The sequence below is a fragment of the Pseudopodoces humilis genome, chromosome 10, assembly GCF_049639895.1.
Source record: "Pseudopodoces humilis isolate 2021_Gansu_Grassland_sample_001 chromosome 10, ASM4963989v1, whole genome shotgun sequence".
Classification (NCBI taxonomy): Eukaryota; Metazoa; Chordata; class Aves; order Passeriformes; family Paridae; genus Pseudopodoces; species Pseudopodoces humilis.
Window position 1 is genome coordinate 29,282,550 of NC_142209.1, and position 22,558 is coordinate 29,305,107.

Genomic DNA, 22,558 nt, shown 5'->3' on the forward strand with positions numbered 1-22,558 from the left:
TTATCCCATCGCCTCTGGCATACTTTAGGGACGGTAAGCAGAAGAGAGGAGCTTTTCAGGTATCAGAAGTGGCAACATAAAGAGTATAATGCTGTCGTATAAGAGGATATAATTGAGAGATTCACTTCCACCAGTAGTTACTGGGAGTTGTGCCTCTGCAGAAATGATGGTACAGCACACACAGGCTAAATTAAATTCCCTCTGTGCACAGGTGCATTATGTAAATGGTCAGGGGCAGGTCATTGCTAGGGGTCTCTGGAAAACAAAGAGCAGGATTTAATCCCCATTCTGCAGAGAGATTTGGGAGGAAGGGGAGTTGTGAGTAAGTAGGTCAGAGTAAGCTCCTCGATCACAAGGAGGTTCCGTCTCCTTCTCGTGTTCGCATGTGCAAGTTTATCACTTGGATGTGTGTATGAGATGCATTTGTAAAGCATGATGAAAATAGACAGCAGAGAAGAAGCTGTAGACTGTTCGTGGCAGGTGTTGTCATTGACAACCAGCGATTTATAACTTCTCGGGAATATTCCCGAATCTTTCACACGCTTCCAAACATCCCTTGGAATACACTGCACCTCTGATGCTGGGGTGTCCCAGGATCCTGAATGTCCTTCCCTGTGATCCCCACAATGAGTCATTCTGGAAACAAAACTTCCTTGGAGGAGGAGGAGGAGGAGGAGGAGGAGGAGTAAGATCCTTGAGAGGATTTCTTAGCTCTAAGGTGCTCCACCCAACGAACGAGTTGGAAAAGCTCTGCTCCCATGGAACTGTCTGGATGTGCTGTGCTGGGAAGGCTGTGCTCTCGTTGCTGTCTGCACTGGTGCTGCTGGCAGTGCCCAGCCCAGCTGGGCAGTAGCCAGGAGAGAGGATCTGAGCTGGCTGACCAGCAGACCAGATGTGCAGCGAGTGCTGGCGCAGGGATGCCAATGCTTCAGTGACTCCTCAGTACTTCCAACAGATGGTGGCAAGATCCAAGTTTCTTTGGTGATAAGCTAGCAAAGTGATTCATGGAGCCTCACTTGATGATGGCAGTTTTTTGGGCATGACTCTATGAATGCACCATATGTCTTCTCTGGACCAGCGTGGTTAGGATTCAGTGTCTGGCAGATGGTAAATTGATCACCTATAGGGTGGCTTTAGCATCACTATCAGTTTTAGAATTTATTTCAAAGCCCTGAAAATTTGAGCAGCCAGATCTCTCTCCTACTCAGGCATACTTTTGTTACCTGCAAATGAGATTATTTGGTGGTCAGCTTAGCTCACCACAGCACTCCAGCACTGCAAAGCCATCGTGGATTGCTGGCATCTCACAAAGCTTCCCAGACCACTTGAACTCTTCACCAGACAGTGAAGGATTTAAATACTATGGGTGACAGCAGTATTTACATAAGTGGTTTTAAGCTTCCATGTATTGCCACTTACACTCTGGTGACTTTATAACTGGAGCTGGCTGAAACATTAAATTGACCACGATCTTGTAAAGCCAGGATGTACAGCAGCCTGTGCTGCAGAGCATTCAAGCATTCCCATGGAATATGACAGCATGGATCCTGCAAGCCAAAAAAGCAAGGAAAAAAAGGCAAGGAAAGGGAAAAAAAAACCAAAAAAAACAATTAGATGGTGTGTTAGGAAGATAAATGAAGGAGAAACACAAATACAAGAAACAAGAAATACAGCACGAAGGCAAGAACCCAAGGAAGGGGGTGTGTGAGAAGAAGGGATGAAAGTCAACTAGTGGACTGGTTTCCATTATATTAATTTCCTCCATAATTACCATTGCCACTTAGACTTTTATCAGGACAAGGCCTGCCAGGGAAACGCTGCAGCACAGGACTCTGTGTCCATGCCAAAGTGGCAAAACCTTTATGTCACATACCTGGAAAGATACCGTGTCCTTCTCTATCAAAATCCTCCACCAAAGTCCTGGTGTCCTGTCAGCCAGCTCCAAGTGAATCAAAGTGATGGTGTACATTGTAAAAAGACATTTTGTAATGTCCTGTTCTGTACCAGTCTCTGTGGCTGCTTCTTGATGCTGTCAGCTGGCACAGTGGTGTAACCTCCTACTTCCCTCTGCATTTTGACAACAACAAACCGGTGCAGCTTGACACAGACACCTCAGAGCAAGGGGTGGTGATGTCAGAGAGCCAAGAGAGTCTCACCAGAAGGGCGAGGAGGCTGAGGTGAGCCCATAAACAGCACAACACTGACCATCAGACCAGTTTACATGATCCAGTTTACAATGTCATCACAGCTGACTGAGCAGGGGGAGATTTTGATTTTCTGCACTCACTTTGGAGTAACCTGGTGCTGAAGGAAAAGCAATTTCCCAACAGATGGCTTCAAGGTCAGGCTTTCTCCATGACACAGTCCCCAAACTTCCACCGCCTGTAGCCCAGGCAGGGAGGGCAGAGAGGGAGCCCTGCAAAGGGTTAAAGCTCCAGCTAAACAAAAGTCAGCGACCGTGTAATTAAAACTCTACCTTTGTTGTATTGTCAAGAGTTAGCCTGTGACATAGGAAATATTTAAAGGAGCAGGCTGTTCAGCTAATTTGTGTGTGAGTGAACTGCTTAGACAGTCCTATCCTAAATTAACTGTAAGACCACCCACCGAGCTCGCCTCATAAAGGGCCACGATTGCTCAGCTTCCCTCTCTATAACCGTTCAATAATTACTAGATAAATGCATAACTAAAAGCTCTATTACACTAATAATTTGTACTGAGATAGATGTGTGGGACACCATGCTGGGTTAATTTGTCATCCCTGCAGCAAACTTCTAAAGAGGGCTCTTTTGCAGAGGAGTTGTGTTAATATGTTGCTCCAGTGAGGACATGTTAGAGCAACAAGATGACTTGGTCGCTTAATCTCCTAAAGAGGCAAAATGCCTGGAGGGGAAGTGCCAGAAAGAAGAAAGGGGGGTGATTAACGCAGTGGACCCAGATTTAAACTCATCCTGACAAAAGGAGCTGATCTAACTGAGCAAAAGAATAAAAAAAAAAAAAAAAAAAAAAGGGGGGGGAGGGAGAGTTAAAAATACTAATAGGATTTCATGCATCCCTAAAAAAAAATATAAAAATAAAGTGCTGCAGGAACAAAGTATTTTGCCCATGCTCCCATGCTTTTCCTGACGCTGTGTTTGGTCCCTTTGCTCTCTTTGATGTATCCGTGGAGTTTTAAACTATACGCTTTAAACAGTGCAGTGAACTATAATATTTTTATCTCTGCTTTATGCTAAATTCTTCTAGCTTCAGACACACACAAAAAGCACATTATTGCTTTAAATATGGAACCCATGTTTAAGCATCAGAGCTCTGGATTTTCAACCTCCTCTATTGACAGAACCATAAATCACGTTAAAGTTAAGTGAATTACTGTAGCGTGGAACTATAGCTTTAACAATGTTTATGTAGTATCAGCTTACCATCTACAGAATGAAAGGGAGGAAAAACACTGATATTAGAAATGGGAATGTGGAGTCCTATTAACTTAACAGCAATATATCACTCCAAAGTCACAGATTCCATTACCATGCCCTTTTTAGTATCAAAGCAGAATTATATCATCACACACATAAAGGTGGTAGTTTTTAAGAGAATTTACATTTCTATTGTAAACTTATCAACTGCATTTCATTATAAGAAAGGCATGATATATTCTCCTAGCAGTAGTTTTTATCTTACGATGAGAATATATGAGAATGCATCATGCGTGTTAAAAGTAATAATAATATGCAGAAGTTGACAGCATTTGATGCAAGGCAGGAATTCTACAAATATGTAAAATTAGGGTCTTTTTGACCTCTAGCTGTAGTCTTGGAAGGAAGGAGTGCTTTCTATAGGTCTGATTTTTATTTCTGTCCCAGTGTAATCAATTCTGTAGTATTCTGATCTCCCAAAGGCAGCAGAATTCTGACATGTTTTAAAACATTCTGCTCAAAATAGCTAACTTAACTGGCCCCCTGCCCATGCCAGAATCTGGAACCAGTGCTCAGTTCAGCTCCACAGGTTTTCAAAAGCAGCCTGTAATACTCAGCAGCCCAGAGTACACCAATAAACCCTGAGCTCAAACACAGCCCTAAGCATATTTTCCTTTTGCTAGGAGCTCCGTGGGCCTTGGCAGAGTGTCCTCCCGCCTCCCACTTGCTACTGCAAGATTTCTTACAGGAAGAGTGTTTCTGAACAAAGGGTCCAGGTGCCTTGTACCACTCAGAGCAGCAGAAAAGGGCTGAGAGCCAGCCCTGATCTGGAGATACCGTGGCTCCCTTCTTTTCAGCAGTGCTCAGCTGGCCAGCTGCACTTGACTTCTGGAGCTGAGAGATGGATAGCCTGCAATTCAGCCCATCTTTTTGATGTTCATGGTCAGGAACAGATCCTCTGTCCATCCTATCTAGGGTGTTTCACTATCTCTTGCATTGGGCACTGGTTTCTGTTATATTTTAAATTTTTCATCTATGTTTGCCTACAGAATGTGGGAGTGAGTGATACCTAAATTTTACCGGTGCTCAGAGGGTAAAGCCTGTTTTTGTTCTCCAGCTCCATGATTTCCCAGCCTTGACACTGCAAATAGGAATGTGAGATGGGATCACTTTGCATTTAGCTCATCCTTGGGCCTGACAAACGTGATACTAAACAGCCCCTTTGCACCATTATGGGACTTAACAATACTTGAGTTTTCCAGGGATGTGAATTCCCTTCCAAGGGCTCATCCTAGGACTGGTCAGTCCTACCCTCAGCAGCTCAGTATTTAAGTAGAGGCAGATTTTGCCAACCCGAGTAAGCAATTCCTCTACTTTTATCACCCTGAAGTCTGTTCCTAATGGGCAGTAAGAAAAATGGGGACTTTCAGAAACCTTTTAAAGTGTTACAGGGAAGCAGCTCCCATTGAAATTCAAAAGCAGTTAATGAATTCTCTCAGGACCTCTGCAAATCCCAGCCCAAGTTTCTTAATTATTTTTTTTTTCTTGTTTGGGTAACTGCTTTCATCACCAAAATCTGTGGGCTTAAAGCTATTGTTTTAGGCTTCCATTCTTTACCTCTTGTATTGTATTATACACAGAAGTGTAAGTTCCTTTCAACAAATTTGGATTATTGCCAGATCTCCTTATTAAAAAGTCACTCTTCATATTTCCGATAAACACAGCTGTTTCATGGTGTTTGAAAGCATTTCACATCAGCCAGCATGGTGGCTTAGCCAATTAGTCCTCTAATATGGTCAATTTTGAGAATAAGTACCTTTGGGGTACAAAGGGTGGGATCCATCTCGCATAATTTGAACTGGCATCACTGGAATGGCAGGAGAAAAGTTTGCAGCACACAGGGAGTTAAAGCAACTTAGAAGCCTGACGTGGAAGTCGCTAGCAGAACAAACTGTTCTCTAACATTTCCAGGGAAATGACTTTTCAGAAAATACTTTCTTAATTGTAATGAAGCCAATTATAATGGCCTCAAAAACAAGTGGATAAAAAACGATCCCGTTTCATTATGGTTCTAATGTTACTATTTCTAGGAAGGCTGATCAATGTTTAATGAAGTATTAGTAAACTTAATTATCACTTTATAGAGGAGGTATCTGAGCATTGTGCCCTGATCCAGCTGATGGACCAGCCCTTGTGCCTGTGAAGGAACTGTGGTTGTGATTCCCAGCACTTCTCCCTGGAACAGCCCAGGGTGATAACACCTTTTCCTGAGCAACACCAAACGACCCTTTCAAAGACTTCAAAGGACTTCAGGAAGAAAGAAGTTCCATCCAGTGGTGTGGACTTGAAGGGGGTTGGCAGGGCTTTTTTTGGAAGGGGAGATGGAAGGTGGATGGATCAATCTGTGCCCCCATATGTTGGGCTGTGCTGGTGGAAAACCTGTCTGAGCACTGTCGGTGTCCCTTCACCGTGTCAGCAAGCACTCCCCGGGAGCAAGCATCCCAGGGCTCTTTATTAGGAACTGCTCCTTTGTTCCAGGATCCTAAATATCTGAAGAAAACTGTAGCCTGTTTTAAATTAACTGATCCTTTATTATCTCATCACTCGCTCGGACAGAATTCACAATTTTGGCTCTTCTTCAGAGCCTCGGCCATGTGCAGCGCTCACCTAATCAATGGGTGCAGCTTATTTTATCGCTTACTGGCTTTATTATTGGCTACTACAAATCAAGAAGGGGAGAAAAGCAAGACAGACCTGCATAATCAGAGGTTTGAATTCAGCATTCCGAAAAATCCTGTGACTTCTTGTGCTGCACAGCACCGCGAGCTCATAAAACACTGAGGAATCCAGTGTAGCACGCAACAGCTGTACTGCATAATTACTTGGCCCAATAGCAGCAGTTTTAAAATACTGGTATATCTGTTGCAGGCCACCATACATTATCATCTCATTTTCAATAAAAAGTCTGAGATGTTTCAGACGAGCTCCGATGGAATTAGAATCATGTGTGCTTTGAAATATTTATGCTTGCCTTGAGATGGAAGGATAACTCCAGCCTCCAACCCCCACACAAAATAACAGATTTCATAACGCCAGAGAGTCCAACTCCTCCATACCTACAGCAGGTAGAAATGAAGTTCTGATCTTGAGTACACATCTTTTCATAGATTGTAGAAGTCATATTTTATGTCATTTACTGAGGTCAATAATAAAATATAAATGTCACAGGCTGAAAGACGCCAGGAGAAATATGGTTTGGCAGGATGGAGCTGCTTAGGGATACATAAATAATAAGTCAATAAGTAAATAAATAATAGACAAAGACCTATTTTATCTTCCATTTGAAGATCTCAAAGAATTTACAGTCTCTGATTGAGACTTGTGATATCCCATCAGAAGCAATAAGAGCCTCTTCTCTTACACAGAGTAATTTCCATCACTGTAGGTGTGAGTTTAGGAATTAAAGACTTTATAATTTTTATTAAGTCTGAAAATCATGACTGAAAGGGCCCTTGGCCTTTTTAGAGGCAAACAGGGAAAATAATGACCTGCTTCATTACCCCTTGTGCTTTAACTGATTAAAAATGCTTGTGAGGGCCCCTATATTTGGAAACACATTTGTGTTCTGCGCTCAGAACTTGTTGGAGTGGCCAGTTTTGCACTCACCAGAGTTGCTGACCACAACACACCTATCAGAGTAATGGTCTGTGTCTGGGCCAGCAGATTTTAGACTTTAACATTTAATTCCCTCTCTCTAGTATCGGGCAGGCACATTTGTAATGTTGATCAGTTTCATAGTAGTGGTTTTTCTCCTCTTATCAAAGAGCCCTTTCTTCTGGCACTTGAGAAATTTGCTATTTCCTAGTCAGAGGCTGCAAAAACAAACCTTTGGAGATCCTTACTGCACTCATTACTTCTTATGCTAAGAAGAAAATGACCCCTCCACGTCAGTGAATGGCACAGGCTGAGGAATGATGCCAGTTTTCTTGTTTCCCTCCCCCAGTCCTTCCCTGATCAGCAGGAAGCCCTTGGAGATGGGCTGAGGAGTTGGCTGAGGCTCCGAAGAGGAACCACTTTCTCCTTGCAGCACTTCGCCTTGCTGAATTATTGTTGATCACTTCTGCATTTGTTTTCCTTCTCTCTCTCTTTGGGCAGGTCACTGACACTCACTCTCCACTTTGTTTTCTGCCCTGACGTGCTGAGGAGCTCAAGACAGCAGAGAAAGGCTTGCTCCTTACATGCCACTCAGAATTTCTTTAATCTTTCTTAGAGCAAATCAAATTATTAAATGAAGAGCTGTACTTTGGAAAAGCTAAATACAGTGTTGTCTCAGGCCTAGCTTTGAATTCCCACATGTTCCCTGGATGCAATTCTTTATTCCTTCTTGTCTGAGATGCATTTCAATCTCCTTTTCACCCAGCAGCAGAACAGAAATGAGTTCGTTCTCAGATGTGCATAAAGGACGGTGCAATTGCATAACAATTTCAAATAGCATTAAAAGAGCTGATACTAAAAGGAAACACTCTTTTTATATTTCAGAAATTTCAATTTATTTCCTACTTAATTAGATGTTTGTCACATAAATGTCCATTTCTCACTTTTATCTTCATCCTTCATATTCCATCTGGCACACAAGGAAAGGGGGAACTACAAAAGCAGATCAAAAAAGGGAGGAAGACAGAAATACTGTGGGCTAATAGAAATGCTGTTGTAGTCATCAAAATGCTGGCTGGGATCTACCTGACTGAAGGTGTGTGGGTGGAATGGAGGTGTCCACCTCAGAGCAGCACCAGTCAGAGGCAGGGGATTATTTTGGGGTGAGGTGGCTCCTTGGACACTGTTCAGTTTTCTATCCATTGTCATAATTGCTCCGTGGTGGTCACTCACTGAAGGGAATCCCCCATTATCTCTGCCTTTGATGTTTCTCTTTCTCTTGGGAATATTTTCAACAGAATTAAGGGGAGCAGAATTGTGGGGTTAACACAGATACCAGGGAGCTTTTCATGGCAAGGACAAGGGTGTCACATCCATCCCATACCAGCACACCTGGCATGAGTGCAGCTCTTTTTGGTGGTGGTGTCAGAGCAGTAATTCCTGTCCTGTGATGGAAAATGACGTGTGTAGAAGGGCTGCCCAGCCAACCCTTCATGAATGTTTACAGGAAAATGCAGTAGTTTCCTTGCTGCTGTTTCCGAGTTCACGTTTTATCCACATCTTCAGGCTCTTGAGTTTGCTAATGGTTTAATAATGCTTAAGAAAAGAAATTATTAATAAAGTGTCATATTATTAAACTGGCAACGAACAAGAGTAAGAAGCAGACTTTAGCTTTTATTTAACTGAAGGTTTTTCATAACATTCATCATGAAATGAATGTTTGCTCATTTGTGTTTGATTTTAGCTAACTTTCCCGCATCTCTCCAATTTTTCCAAAAGTGCCAAAGGCTTTTTTTTTTTTTCCCTCTTGTATATTTAAATTACTTCTGAGCCAACACCTGAGTTTCTGCAGGATTTTCCCTCCTTGCATTGCCTTTATCTGATTGGTCATATGCACTGTACGAGCACAATCTCTGCACATGGACACCCCTGAAAGACTCCCAGGGTAACATGCCAAGGGAGGAACAATGACTGCTTGGTGAGAAATAAACAATGATTTACAGATGAGCTTGTGTGCAACCAGATTAATTGGTCATTCTGAAGGAAGAGTGAATCCTCATTTTTAGAGGGAGAATTCATGGCACTGTAAGTGGCAGCAGTTGCTACCTCGTGGTGACAACTAACAATGGAAAGCACTGTTGGGTAACAAGAGTCCAACCCAATATATTTTGAAGGCCAAGGAACTGGGCAAAGGTGTCACATAATGTAGGAGAGCAAAAGGCTCTGGAGCTGCACTTGTAGTTCTGCTGAAATCAGCTGAGGGTAAAATCGGTCATTGCCAATGGGCTTGTGTACATCACACCTCTGCACCTTCTCTGGAGTACATTTTCCAGCTGGCTTGTTGGCCCATAAATTCACCAAATTAAACTTCATCCCCGAGAGCGAGCTGGGGGCTTGCTGAAGATTTGAGCCCAGTGTGATTCAGGAGAAATGTAAATGTAATTTTCCAAACGATCTTGCCACTTTGTGCATGTTCATTAAATGAAAACACGTTGCTTAAAATAAATGTTCCTGAAGTGAGATGAAAAAAAAAAAAAAAACCCAACAACAAGAAGCGTTAGACCATTTTTAAATTACTGACCATTTATACTACAATGTAAAATGGATTCATTTGTGCAAATCCAAGTTACATGAAATGTCAATTAAATCAACCCTAATCTCCCAAATACATTTTTTTATTGCCTGATTGATGAGGGCTGCTCTTAAGGTGATGAATAGTTTTCAGTCACACAAAGGACTGCTGATTCCTTTCTATGTGTCCACTAAAAACACAGAAAATCCTTCAAAATGTCTGGCTCCGTTTGCTTCCAGGATCAAAAACGAAGTGAGCGTAGGTCACAATGTGGTCTCATATATTAATTGATGTATAAACAATACTGTACATTTAAAAACAAACCAACAACAACAACAACAAAAAAAGATACTTAAAACTACAACAGATTGAAACTGTTTTATTTTCCAGAGGCAAAACTCTATATAACGTCTTTGTTTTCTTTCCTATAGCAAGTCCACATGCAACACCATCGACTCTTCATTTTCCAACATCACCCATTATTCAACAGCCTGGGCCATACTTCTCACACCCAGCAATCCGCTATCATCCTCAGGAGACTCTGAAAGAGTTTGTCCAACTTGTCTGCCCCGACGCTGGTCAGCAGGCTGGACAGGTGGGGTTCCTAAATGTAAGGAAGCCGTTTTTCTTTCTTCAGAAGTGTTTGTCCTTTGTAAAAATTAACCACGGGGTTATTGATGGGGTTATTTTAACAGCATGTCGCCTGCAGGAGCACACTTTGAATAGTTGCTGGAAGAGAAAACAAACAAACCAAAAAAAAATAGAAATATATATATATAATAGTAATAATGCTGTGCTGCAAAAGTGTTTTAAAAACCAACAAGAGACCTCCCCAAAAAACCACTCGACCACATTGTGGTGAAAGTAGCTTGAAGTGTCAGGGAAGCTGGTGCTTCAGTGACCTGCTGGGTCCCCCCACAAACGACTTTGCTGCATGTGTTGTAACCCTTGTGGAACCAGGGTTAACAAAATACGAAGGCAGAATAATTTTTATTAATTATTTTTGAAGTTCAGGGGAGAGTGGGGGGGAAGAGCAGGAAAAGGGAGGGTGAGAAACAGATGTTTCAGATCAGCTAAGTTCATTAAAAAAAAAAAAAATACTGCCTTATAGCACTTTAGATCAAGTTGACCAGTACTTGAACTCAAGATGTTAAAAGTACAGTTTATTATGGTTTGTTATTTCTGTAAGCAGTTATCTTTTCCCCTTATCTCTATGAAAAATTAAGCAGAGTTCCAAAGCTTCAAATAACCATTTTCTTTTTTTTTTTTAATCAAATAAAGTGAATCATCTTGCTATTATTGAAATAGCATTCTGGACGAATAGAGAATTTATAAATTTTATGTAAATCAAATCTAAAATAATGCTCTGAATATTTCATGAAATGTAATGCATGTAACTTTTTCCAGCCAATGAAGTAATAACTGGCAAAATTACTGCTTCTCTCCTGACATACTGAAAGTGTTAATGAGAATTAGTTTAATTATTAGCATCTAATTTATTACACTTATTTAATAAGCTGTATTGTTCTCAGTGTTTTCCTTTCCCCAGCAGAAAAACTGACTCTACTTATTCCAGCTAGTCCTGGCTTTGAATAATGTCTGCAATATGTTAGCAGATACATTTATGTCTAGACAACAAATCAATACAGTGCTTTTCTTTTTCCTTGAGTATTCATTTGCTTAATTTATCCCAAACCATTCAGCATTATGAACTGTTAGCACACTCACAATGAACAGGCAGCAGGGGTCTTCTTGGCAGGAAAGGGACCTAATTGGGAGACAAGATAGTGTTTGAGAGATGTCACCAATATATTAGTTTATTAAAGGTGCTGGATGTTGGAAAAATAAATATCCCTGAAGGATTGCTTCTTGCTGCAAACTCTAGTAATTGCAGTCTTTGAAGTCTATGGGAGTGCTGTTAAGTTAAATGCAGATGAACTTGAGTCTTATTTATCCCCTGAACCATTTTTGCTCTAGCACAAGTGTGATTTGCACCTCCACAACTTTAAGGCCTTTTGTCAGTGCCAAAGCAGGTGAAATGAAAATAAAATCCCAAGTGTTTTGCCAGGATGAGTATTTTGTCCCTGGCAATTCAGGCTAATGGAAACCCTAACAGGAATTAAAATATTATTTTCTTTAGCAGTACTTAGAATATGGATCTGTGTTTAAAGCTGAGCTTTTATCATCAATGGAAAAGCCAATGTTCAGTGCCAGAAGAGCTGCAGTGAGATCAATTTGTAGAGTGCTGTCGAAAATGATCTCATCATTTTTGTCACTAAAATGGAACACCTGATTCACAGCCTGTCCTACTTTCTCTTTATAATGGTATTTGGCATCTCTCTGTATGGTTTTCAAGTGTCCAGGCTGGGTTACATTTAAAATGTAAACTTAATAAGCTGGGGGGAGGGTTGGCATGTTTTTCTAAGCCTGATTCCTATTTTTGTGATACTTGAAAACACTTTTACTTATGGACACATTTTTCTGGAGATTAATTGAAAGACCACACTCATATAGCTGATCCCCTTCAGCCTGTGACTGACCACATCCCAGACTGAAGGGAGGGTGGTTTTTTTCTCCCAGCATGTAAAATGAAGCTGTTCTAAGTTCAGTCATTTCTCCATATGATCCTAATGGCAGCTAAACCAAGAGCTACACTATTGCTAACTCAAAAGGGATGTGGAAGAGCACAGAGAGAGTTATTTTAATACACACTCATTCATTTTCCTGTAATGAGATATCAGCATGATTTTTAAGACCACCAAAAAAGCTTGTTTTTTCTCTTAATGAGAAGTATCTTTAAGAAATTTACACTCAAGTCTTAGACACTGATATCCTGAGGGTATAACTGAGGCAAGAAGCTGGAGGATTTTAGGGGTCAAAAATACTGCTTCACTTCTCATTGAGCATGGGTTAGTGCTGCAGGAAATGTAAAGAGGAGTAGAATGTAATCCAGGACGATTTAATCTTAGTTCAGACAAGCTGCTAATAGGACAAGTGTTTAAAAGCCAGAATTTCCATAGTTTCACAAGGTTCACAGAGTTTGACACAAAGTTCCTTGAAGTCCATGGAGAATTTGAGCCAGCACTTTCTTTGCCACCTCTCAAGTAATTGTAAATATATTGCACATAGTTTTTAACTAGATTGTTTTTACTGGAGGTTCCTAATAGCTGATTTTTAGTATAATTTTTGTCTGTTTGCTTGTTTTTCGGCAGCCCAATGGTAGCAGCCAAGGCAAGGTGCACAATCCATTCCTTCCTACCCCAATGTTGCCACCACCACCTCCGCCACCAATGGCTAGGCCTGTGCCTCTGCCAGTGCCAGACACAAAACCTCCAACCACATCAACAGAAGGAGGGGCCACCTCTCCCACTTCTCCAAGTAAGTATAGACGCAGCGGGATCCAAGGGCTACCGGCACCGCCGGCGCTCGGCTGTGCAGGGATAAGGACTGCACACACCTTGGGAAGCAGGAGAGCTCTCTGCCCTCCGTGATGGACAAAACTCTTGAGCTGCTCCTGTGTTAGCAGGGAAAGCCTTAGCTCAAGGTTGCAGTTTTATTTTTGACTTGGTTGGCATTTCACATAACCACGCGTGAGGGAAATCGAGGCCGGTGGCTCAGCTGAGACCCAGAGCTCGGATCTTGGGGATCTTGTTTGCTGCCATGAGGATTCATGCGGATATCCTGTCCCTGGAAGTGCTCAAGGCCAAGCTGGATGGGCCTCTGAGCAATCTGATCTAGTGGAAGGTGTCCCTGCTTGTGGCAGAGGGGTTGGAACTGGGTGATCTTTAAGGTCCCTTCCAACCCAAACCATTCCATGGTTCTGTGATAAGCTGGTATCTCAAGTCAGGCTTTAGAGGACAGATCCCACATGGAAGTCAGGCAATCTCCTTGAAAACATCCCTGCTTATACACATTGGGCTAAACTAACAACCCTTTTCCAGTTTACTTCAATCGTCGTTCTTTAGGGAATAAACCTCCCTAGATTATTCCAGACATCTTTTCCTTATGCCGTGCATTTTAGGCAAGAAGTTTTGGTATGTCTTAGGGCCAGGGAGAAAGCTCTAATCCTCTCCCACCACCCACACGGCTCCCACATGCATTTTGTGTAGCCACAAGTCAAATTTACGAATTCCTGGATACACACTTGGGGATACCACTTTGGAGTCACTCTTCTGGGAAACAAATGCAATTCAGCTGTGTCTGATGCTTTAAAAAAAGTCTGGATGTTCAGGGAGTTAATTGTGAAATGATTTAATGAAGCTATGCTCAAACTGACATTTAAAAACAAAAGGGAAGCTTTCAGTGCTTTAATGGCAACTGTAGGGGACTTGTTCCACAGTGAAGGGAGTCCAAATAACATCCACAAACAAAAATCAATCTAATCGAAAGAGCAAATCCCTTTGTGTGCTTTTTAAGCTTATTATTTAAATGCTATATGCACCCAGTGCTTGATGTGCAGAGAGGTACTCACTCTTCAGACCAAGTGAAGCCTACGTTTTTAAAGCTTTATATACTGTTCAGGAGACTTGCACAGGTTCCAGGGGGCATTTTTAAAATCTGGTAGTTCCTCAGAGGTTTTCATTGCCTTCTGCTACACGATAGTGCATCAACTGCAAACTCAGCAAGATGCTCTGGCTCGCTTGGAAATTGAAATGGGTTTTAGTATGAGACAGTCTGGTAAGATTGTGAACACGATCTTCTAGAATCAGGACTTCTCGAATTGATCAGTAGATTTTTGTTGAGTGAAGAAGTTGATTCATTCCCTCCCCTCCACTCCTCTTTCTGACCTTACACCAACACTGGTGCTATCAGGAAGTTTTGACACTTTCTGAGGGGACTTCCGAGTCTTATCAATAAGATTCAGGGGTGGGATCTAAAAGGTTAATGTTTAGTCATAGCTATCACTGAACACAGTCAGCAATGCTTTACTATTTCCTTGTCTTCAGAACCGGGAAAAACAAAACTAGGTCAGTGTGTACTTGTCATTACGGTTGTGACTCAGTTTACTGGCAGTGTCTGGTGTCGAAAAGAAAAGAAAAAGATTCCCAACAACATTTTAGCACTAATCTTAATTTTTATGATTGTGTAAACAAGCTCAGAGTGCGTCTGGCCGGATTCTCAGCCGGCAGAAAAATGGGTATTTCTTCTCTGAAGGGAGCAGGACACGCATCAGTGTCGGCTTGGGGCTGGTCACTGGGCTCTGTGTTCAGCAGACAGCTGCCACGTTAATTGGGAATGGAGGTTTTCTCAAGAGCAGCCAGTTAATGGTATTTAAACAAAAGATTAAGAAAATAATTACTGTTTGTTAATTAGCCACGCTGATGTCTAAACATATAGTTCTGTACATATTCAGGCACGCATCTTCCTTTTGGTGAGGGGTTTGAATAACAGTGACTCAAGTTGTAAAGAAGCATATAATTTAATTTAGGGACAAATTTTACAGAAAAGTAGATTATAGGAAATATTTCCTAAGAAAAACTATGACATATAAACCAGAGCCAGTGGAAGCATTGGCCACATAAAGAGGAAAGCAAATTGAAGTTTGGGGCGTCGCAGCCAGGGCTTGCCAGGAGGACCCACTGGGCTCCATTCAGTGTGTCAATCAGGACCAACCCTCCATTTCCCTCCGTGTTTATTTTTTCCTTAACTAAATATTAGCCTTCAAATAGCGAGTGCAGATTCACCAGAGTTCCATAAAAGCCACACAAAAAAGGTGTTTTCCATGGTTACGAGCTGCTGGAGCGCACCGGTTCTGGGAGTGTCGCCGGGCTATGGCTGACTGCCCCGCAGAGCTTGAGGATATTGGAAAGTCACTTATGCAACAAAGGCAGGAGTGATGTTAAATTTTGGCCAGACTCTCTCCTTAGCCATGTGGAAGAGAATGAACCCCCCTCCTCCCAAGGAAATGGAGTGAAAGGGGTTGGCATTTGCTCCATTCTCCTTCCCTTTTTTGGTCTAGCAGAAAGCCCTCAGCAGAAACAAAATGCAGTCACGGCCCAACCAAAAATTGGAATATGGCCCTCCTGAGGGGTGCAGGAGCCAGGAGCAGCTGTTCAATACAGCATGGCCTCCCGGGAACGAGAGCTAAAAATCACAACAAGGTGGTTAATGATTCTCAGAGCAATAGTGAAACTCTCCAGCTGTGACATTAACCAAAACATGAACATTAGTGCTGTCCAAGGGAGGAAGAGCCCCTGGAGATGCACACTGGGGATTTGCCGCTACTGGGTGGCCAGGCATGCTCTGGGAGCTGACAATTTCAGCTGCAAATCCTACCCCTTTGGAAAGCCAGCATTTTCCTCAGTCAGATGGCACAATGGAGATGGGATTCACGAGGTTTGGGAGGTTCATTTTTCCTCCACAAAACCTCATTCAATAGAGGACATCTTTGATATCGGAAGCAGACCGAGCATTATCTTATCTCAGATCTCTTCTTGATTTTCTTTGGTTGGTAACCCATTACAAACACAACACAGTATTTTCTTGAACTTGGCAGTTTTGGGGTTTAATATCTCACTGCCCAAAGCAAACACCACCTCCACTACATTCTAGTTGGGCTTCATCACTATCATAATTAAATCATTCCAGAGCACAGCCTAAGATACTGCCATTCTGTACACCCTGACTTTTAAACAGCTTTTTAAAAAAAAGTGCTATTTTCTGAGATTCACAACTCTTAACTTAAACAAACTCATTACTGGTTAATGTCCCTTTGAACAAAGGAGTTTTCTTGTTAAATGGCATTAGTGTCAGGATGATGAGAATGATCTTGTGGCTGTAGTACAGGATTCATAAAGCCAAGTGCCAGGTCCTGCCCTTGGGTTACACCATCCCGTGGAACTCTTCAGGCTTGGAACAGAGTGGCTGGAAAGCTGGAACAGGACTCGAGGATGTTGGTCAGCAGCACTGAACATGAGTCCAGGTGTGCCCAGAGGTACCTGGCCTGGATCAGCTCTGGTGTGGCCACAGGACCAGGGCTGTGACTGTCCCCTCTGCTGGGCACTGGTGAGGACACACCTTGAATTCAGCAGAAAAACACTGAAGTGCTGGAGAGTGTCCAGGGATAGGAATGGATCTGGGGAAGGGTCTGGAGCACCAGGAGCAGCTGAGGGAGTTGAGGGGGCTCAGCCTGGAGAAAAAGAGGCTCAGAGGGGACCTTGTGGCTCTCCACAACTCCCTGACAGGAGGGGACAGCCAGGGGGTAGTAAGGCTCTGCTCCCAGGGAACAAGGGACAGGACAAGAGGAAATGGCCTCAGGTCACACCAGGGGAGGTTTATGTTGGATATTGGGAAAAATTTCTTCACAGAAATATTGGTCAAGCACTGGAGCAGGGGCAGTGGTGGAGTCCCCATCCCTGGAAGGATTTAAAATCTGTGTGCATGTGGCACTTGGGGACATGGGGAAGTGGTGGCCTTGGCAGTGCTGGGGTAGGGGTTGGACTCAATGATCTTTAAGGTCTTTTCCAACCTAAACATTTCCATGATCCTGCAATCAGATTGGCTTTCTCTCCCCTCCTCTGCTATGCATTGACTGAGCACCTTCTGGGTGAGTTTGAGCTTTCTGTTTGCTCCTTTCCCCAACCACAAAAAAAGAGGGTTGACTCTATCATTCAATTTGCTAAAATTTGCAGTTCCCTCTCAGATACTCAGCTGCAGAATGCACTGCAGAAGGAATTGTTCTACTGCTCCACATTCCACCAGTTAATTTTCCTCTTGATGCAGCTTGAGAAACAGGACAACTCTTCATATCAAACACATATACATGTCATCTTGGTCTGTAAAAGGGAGACCTAGTGGTACATTAGGTCATCACTCACCCAAATCATCTCCACCAATCCTTTTAATCCAGAACAATGATAAATTACACACTCCTGCTCTTAATAACAATTATTTCAAGAGAGTATATTTAAAAGTAACATTTCCCTACTGCAGGCAACTTTAAAACACACAACATTCCCAAAACCGTTTGTTTGTCTTGTCTTTCATACAATTTCTTGCCATTTTGGCTAAATATCAAAGCTGTCTGTGTGAGCAAATGTTCTTTCTCTGCCAGCTCCTGTTTTGCTTGTTCCTGAAGTGAAGCATCATAGCAAATTTGTGGCATCACATTCATTTCCTTGGCTGTGGGCTATGATGTTGCAGACAATCCTTAGTGAATTCCAGTAGCAGAAAGATCAGGCTGGGCAGGAAGCTGTTTCTATTCATGCCCAACAGGACAGCTATCAGCTGGTGTGAACCAGTGTAGGTCTGTGCCATTCCCATGGAGCAAAGCTGGTAAAATCTGGAGGAGATCTTCCTAAGAGACCTGGCTGCTGTTCCTTATTCCTTTCCATGCTTTGGCTTTTCCCAAACTGGAGTTTGAAGACCCCAGCATAGGCTTAGCTTGTATTTATGCTTTAATATAATGTGACCTAGCTTTATCCAGTGAGACAGTTTATCCCATCCTAAGTCTGGGGCAGGGTTTAGGGATCAGACTTCCAGGAATCTCACCTCCATGTCAACCAAGGGTATTTATCTGAAGACAGTACGATGCAGCTGGAAGTTGATCATAGTCTAAGCAACCCTTTCCTGAAACAAATGTCCCCCTAACAGGGGAATGTGTGTTCCATGTCAGCCTAATATTCCAAGCCAAAATGGCCCCTTAAAATCCACAAAAATCCTAGGACATTTTACAGCGAAGAGGGAACAACACCTTGGGAGAGTCCAGTGTAAATCCTCTGCATATTTGTCTTTTTGGTGCTCTTCCCCCCTTGGCTTGAGCAATGCAGTTATATGACCTGAAGGAAATACCAAGCTGACATCCGAGTATTTTCAGAAAGCAAGTTAAACATCGTTTGGAGCGGAAGGAAGGCATACATAGCAACTCACCCAGCGAGCTTTGAGGGGACTTTTGTGCATATTACACACTTTTCAAATGTTTTCGAATTTTTTGTTTGAACAGAGAAGTCATTTAAGTCAGCATTCTGCTGGTTCCCCTTTGATTTTCTACCAAATATCACAGCAAAAGTATCTGCCAGCGGGGAACTGTAAACAAGATCTTGAGTTCCTTCCCTTCTGGGTGGAACTTACCTGCTCCAAGGGATTAAATGGCCTCTCCACTCAATCTGCTTCCTTAAAAGTAGACCAGGAGAACCAAACAACAGATGTTTGATTTTTGAGCTCTAAGTTAATTTTCCCCACTGCAGAAGGAATTTTTAGTCTTGCACAACATTAGTTAGTTAAAAAAAAAAAAAACCTCCACAAAGAACAGCACAGAAGAATCTTAATGCAAGGCACTAGCAACAGGGAAATGCCCTTTGCAAATGTGTGGATTCTTTGAATTATTAACCAAATTAACATGGTAAAAAGGTGAGGAGAACATCTCAGCAGATCTACTCAGTTAATTTCTTCCCTGATTTGCAGGCAGGAGTAACATCAAGCTTACCTGTTCATAATATTCAAGCTGCACCACAATTTGCAAAACCATCTCAGGAAGATGAATTAGTGCACTTAAAAAGTCCTTAAAGACTTTGTGAAGGAAGAGGGTTCCTTGCATGAGTTTTGCAAGTGTTAGCTTCTTGGAGAGAAAAGCTCCCCTCACCAGAAACAAGTGGGAAAAATTCCTTCTTAGAATCCAGGAGTGCCTTATCTTCCCTCATATCACTAGGAAATGAGGATATGCAGTTTCTGGGGTGATTTCAGGGAATCTTGAGAAAGAGAAGTTTTCTGATGAAACTGTAAGACCTGAGAGGCATCACAAGACATTTGTGAGACTTGAAGGATGTGGTTCTGCATGCTCCTAGGCTTGCCAGGGGCTTTGTGGGGTGCAGAACATCCACACGGGTTCAAGTGCAGATTGGGCATTGGGTGAGAAATCCCTCCAGGGCCTTAAATACAGGAAGTTCCTGAGCTGAAAATAATCAGAGGTGGGAAAGAATGGGAGAAAGTAAATATGTGACCCGTTTTGGTTGCGTCTGCTTATGGCTTCTAAGAGAGGTGACAATGGCCAAGGTGGAGCATTGGTCTGATTTGGCACAGTCTTAAACCAAAGGCTTCTCCAGTGTAGTCTTCGACAACAAAAATTTGCCTTCAGAAAGGTAAAAGTGTTTCCTCCACACAGCCAACTCAGTGTCTTCTCTGACTCTTAACTCACTCTACTTTTCTGTAATGTTGAGGCCTCAACATTATATTTAGCTTGACTGGAATTTGGCAAGTAACTTTCCTTTTACTATTGTTTTTTTGTCTCTTCTTTGGACAGTTAGGTTGTCCGGGGATTTTATTCAGCAGAATGCATTCCCATAAATATATTCAAAATAGATAGGAGCCCTCTTTGTATTAAGGCATCTATTTACGTTATTTGAATTTAGATCTAAACATGCAAAAAACTAAGGAAGAGAGAAGATGGCTTGAGGGTTTTCAAATGAGAGGAAGACTAAAAATGCATTGAAAGCTTTTGGATGTGAAAATACGTGGCATTGTGGACAGTTGCAGTGGAGAATATAATGCAACAATAAAATCATTAAAGTACTTCAAGTTTGGAAGTAATCTGGGTTCTTGGCTTGCATTGCATTTAATAGCTTTACATTTATGGGAGCCACTCCAGTTTTTAAAGGCAGCTTCAGCCTTCAGACTGATTGCACTTACCACCCTGGTGAAACTGCAACCCATTAATTTTTTACCGAAAGGATCTTCCTAGTTTGTCAAACACATCAAGTGAACATTTTAGAGAGTGCAGACCACAGCAGTATGAAAACCAAAGCTTTATATCCAGAGAGAATGCTGGATTAGTATAAAATAAAGGGTCTGATTCTGTTAATGAGCACTTAGGTAATTTCATTGCTGTACAAAACTCTGTTAAAAATAGAGATACCAGACATTTGAGTGAAAACAGTCAGGACCTGCAGAAATCTCCTGTGCCAGCCCATCATGGAAAGGCCTGCAGTGGTTCTCCTTCAGGCTGGAGAGCTGCACACCTTCCCCTGAGCCCACGTTGTGGCCATCCCCTCTCCCAGCAGCCCAGTCCCCTACGTGTTGATACCCCCACCATTAAGCCCAAACCTTTCCAGTGTCTCAAACCAAACTCTCGCTCTCTAAAACGTTCGCACATTTCTATGTCAAACATCTGCTTAGGTGGCTCTGAGACAGTGTGTTTTGGTGTTGTTCGTGTGCAATCTAGTGCCGCTTCCTCAACGCATGTGTCCCTTCCCTTCACAGCCTACTCGACACCCAGCACCTCCCCCGCAAACCGATTCGTCAGTGTTGGACCACGGGATCCAAGCTTTGTAAATATCCCTCAACAGACTCAGGTGGGCCGCTTTCGACTTCTCTGTTTGCCTGCAGCCTCTTCTTCTCCTCCTCCAGTGTCCTCTAACGTGTCCCCGCGGAGCAGCTGCACTGCCGCTGTCACTTCACCCACATGGTCTCAGTAACTACAGTGAAATGTCACTTGCAGTTTGTTTGTCTGTTGTGGTTTATTTTCTTTTTTTTTTTTTTCTTTTTTTTTCTTTATTTTTTTTTCTTTTATTTTTGGGCTTGTGTGGTAATAACGCTGCTTTCGTAACTGGAAGGACCTCTCTTTGCTTTCTAAGGTGTTGGCTCCTGCCGCGCAGTTGTTCGCTCTAGGGCCGCGGTTTCAAAGGCTTTGGCTCCAACCTGCTCCCCAGGCACTGCATTTAATTGTGTTTAGATTAGATGGTAAGGGAGAAATCCTTCCCTGCCAGCGTGGGGAGGCCCTGGCACAGCTTGCCCAGAGAAACTGTGGCTGCCCCATCCCTGGGAGTGTCCAAGGCCAGGTTGGACAAAGCTTGGGACAACCTGGGAGTGTGGAAAGTATCCCATGATCTTTAAGGTCCCTCCCAACCCAAACCAGTCTGTGAGATGCAAAAGGAGCTCAGAGAGACCCATCAGGTAACAGTGCCCTGTAGTCCCCCAGCAGACACAACGGGAGACTGCTCCAGTGACTTCCATGTAAAAAAAAAGAAAAATACTCAAATTCCTGGTTGGCCATTTGCATGGTGGGCTTTGAGAGAGCAGGAGATTTTTGTAATTGCGAGCACATCTGTTTTCCTTACACAAAGAGAAAAAAGTCCAGTTGAGGCAGGCCTATAAAGCTGGTTTAGCTGAATTCATGGTCCTGCTATGGTCAAATCAGAAGCTCAAGTAAACATTTGTGTTTCTTTAGGAGAAGGACGAGATTTAAATGTGCTTTTTCCAAGCTGTATCAAATTCCCAGGGTCGATTAAGAAAATAGTTGTTGGCAGTTTTGTTAGCAGCTAATTTGAGCCAGATGTTGAAAAAATTAAGTCTGGGCTTAATATCACGTTATCATGGGGGGGAAGGTATAAAAAAGTGAGCAGAGTTAGTGCTTTAGGACAACTGTAGTTTATAGTTTGAAGTGACTGCTTGACTACGTTGCAATTCTTTTAAAGGTCAGCTACACAAAATATTAGTGATTTTGTTTTGAGCTGGTTGCAGTGACTAAAAAGCCATAATTCAAGTATCTGGCAAACTGGGCATTACTACCCTTGGCTCTTGCAAGTTCTTTCAAATGGTTTATAGGCTTCTGAATAATTAGTGTGCAGATTAATGGCTGTCACATGCCACAGTAGGTGCATGAAGACAGATTCCTCGTTGTGATGGCTTCAGCACCTCCACTGTCACTGAAACAGGCCACTCATTCCCAAAGATTTTCAGTTTACAGGGCTGCAAGCAGCTGCCTGTAAGCACAACGTGGTTTTTTGCTGTCTGCTCTTTGTGTACAATTTGTTAGGGGCTTTAGTTTATAGCTCTGTGCACAGCACAGGTTAAACTATATCGAATCTCAAACCTTCTCTGCATTAAATAGGGTCAAAGAAAGTACAGCAGCAATGCAGAGAGGGGTTTAACCCATCAGATTCTGGGGTTTTTTTTCTCATGTTTCAAGAAAACTCAGCCTGCACCCCAC

At 42.6% G+C, this 22,558-nt stretch overlaps 1 protein-coding gene across 12 annotated transcripts in view; it reads left to right on the forward strand.

The window, feature by feature from the left end:
• NFIA (nuclear factor I A) overlaps positions 1-22,558 on the forward strand; it is a 248,965-nt gene that overhangs the window by 198,126 nt on the left and 28,281 nt on the right. For 7 of the 12 annotated variants that reach the window (XM_014250706.2, XM_014250712.2, XM_014250710.2 and 4 more), the window contains 3 exons: positions 10,068-10,246; positions 12,849-13,014; positions 20,830-20,921. In XM_014250706.2, the coding sequence (XP_014106181.1) occupies positions 10,068-10,246; positions 12,849-13,014; positions 20,830-20,921 (437 nt within the window). The remainder of the gene's footprint in view (positions 1-10,067; positions 10,247-12,848; positions 13,015-20,829; positions 20,922-22,558) is intronic. The other 5 variants (XM_014250709.2, XM_005521213.3, XM_088060093.1 and 2 more) reach the window with 2 other exon arrangements.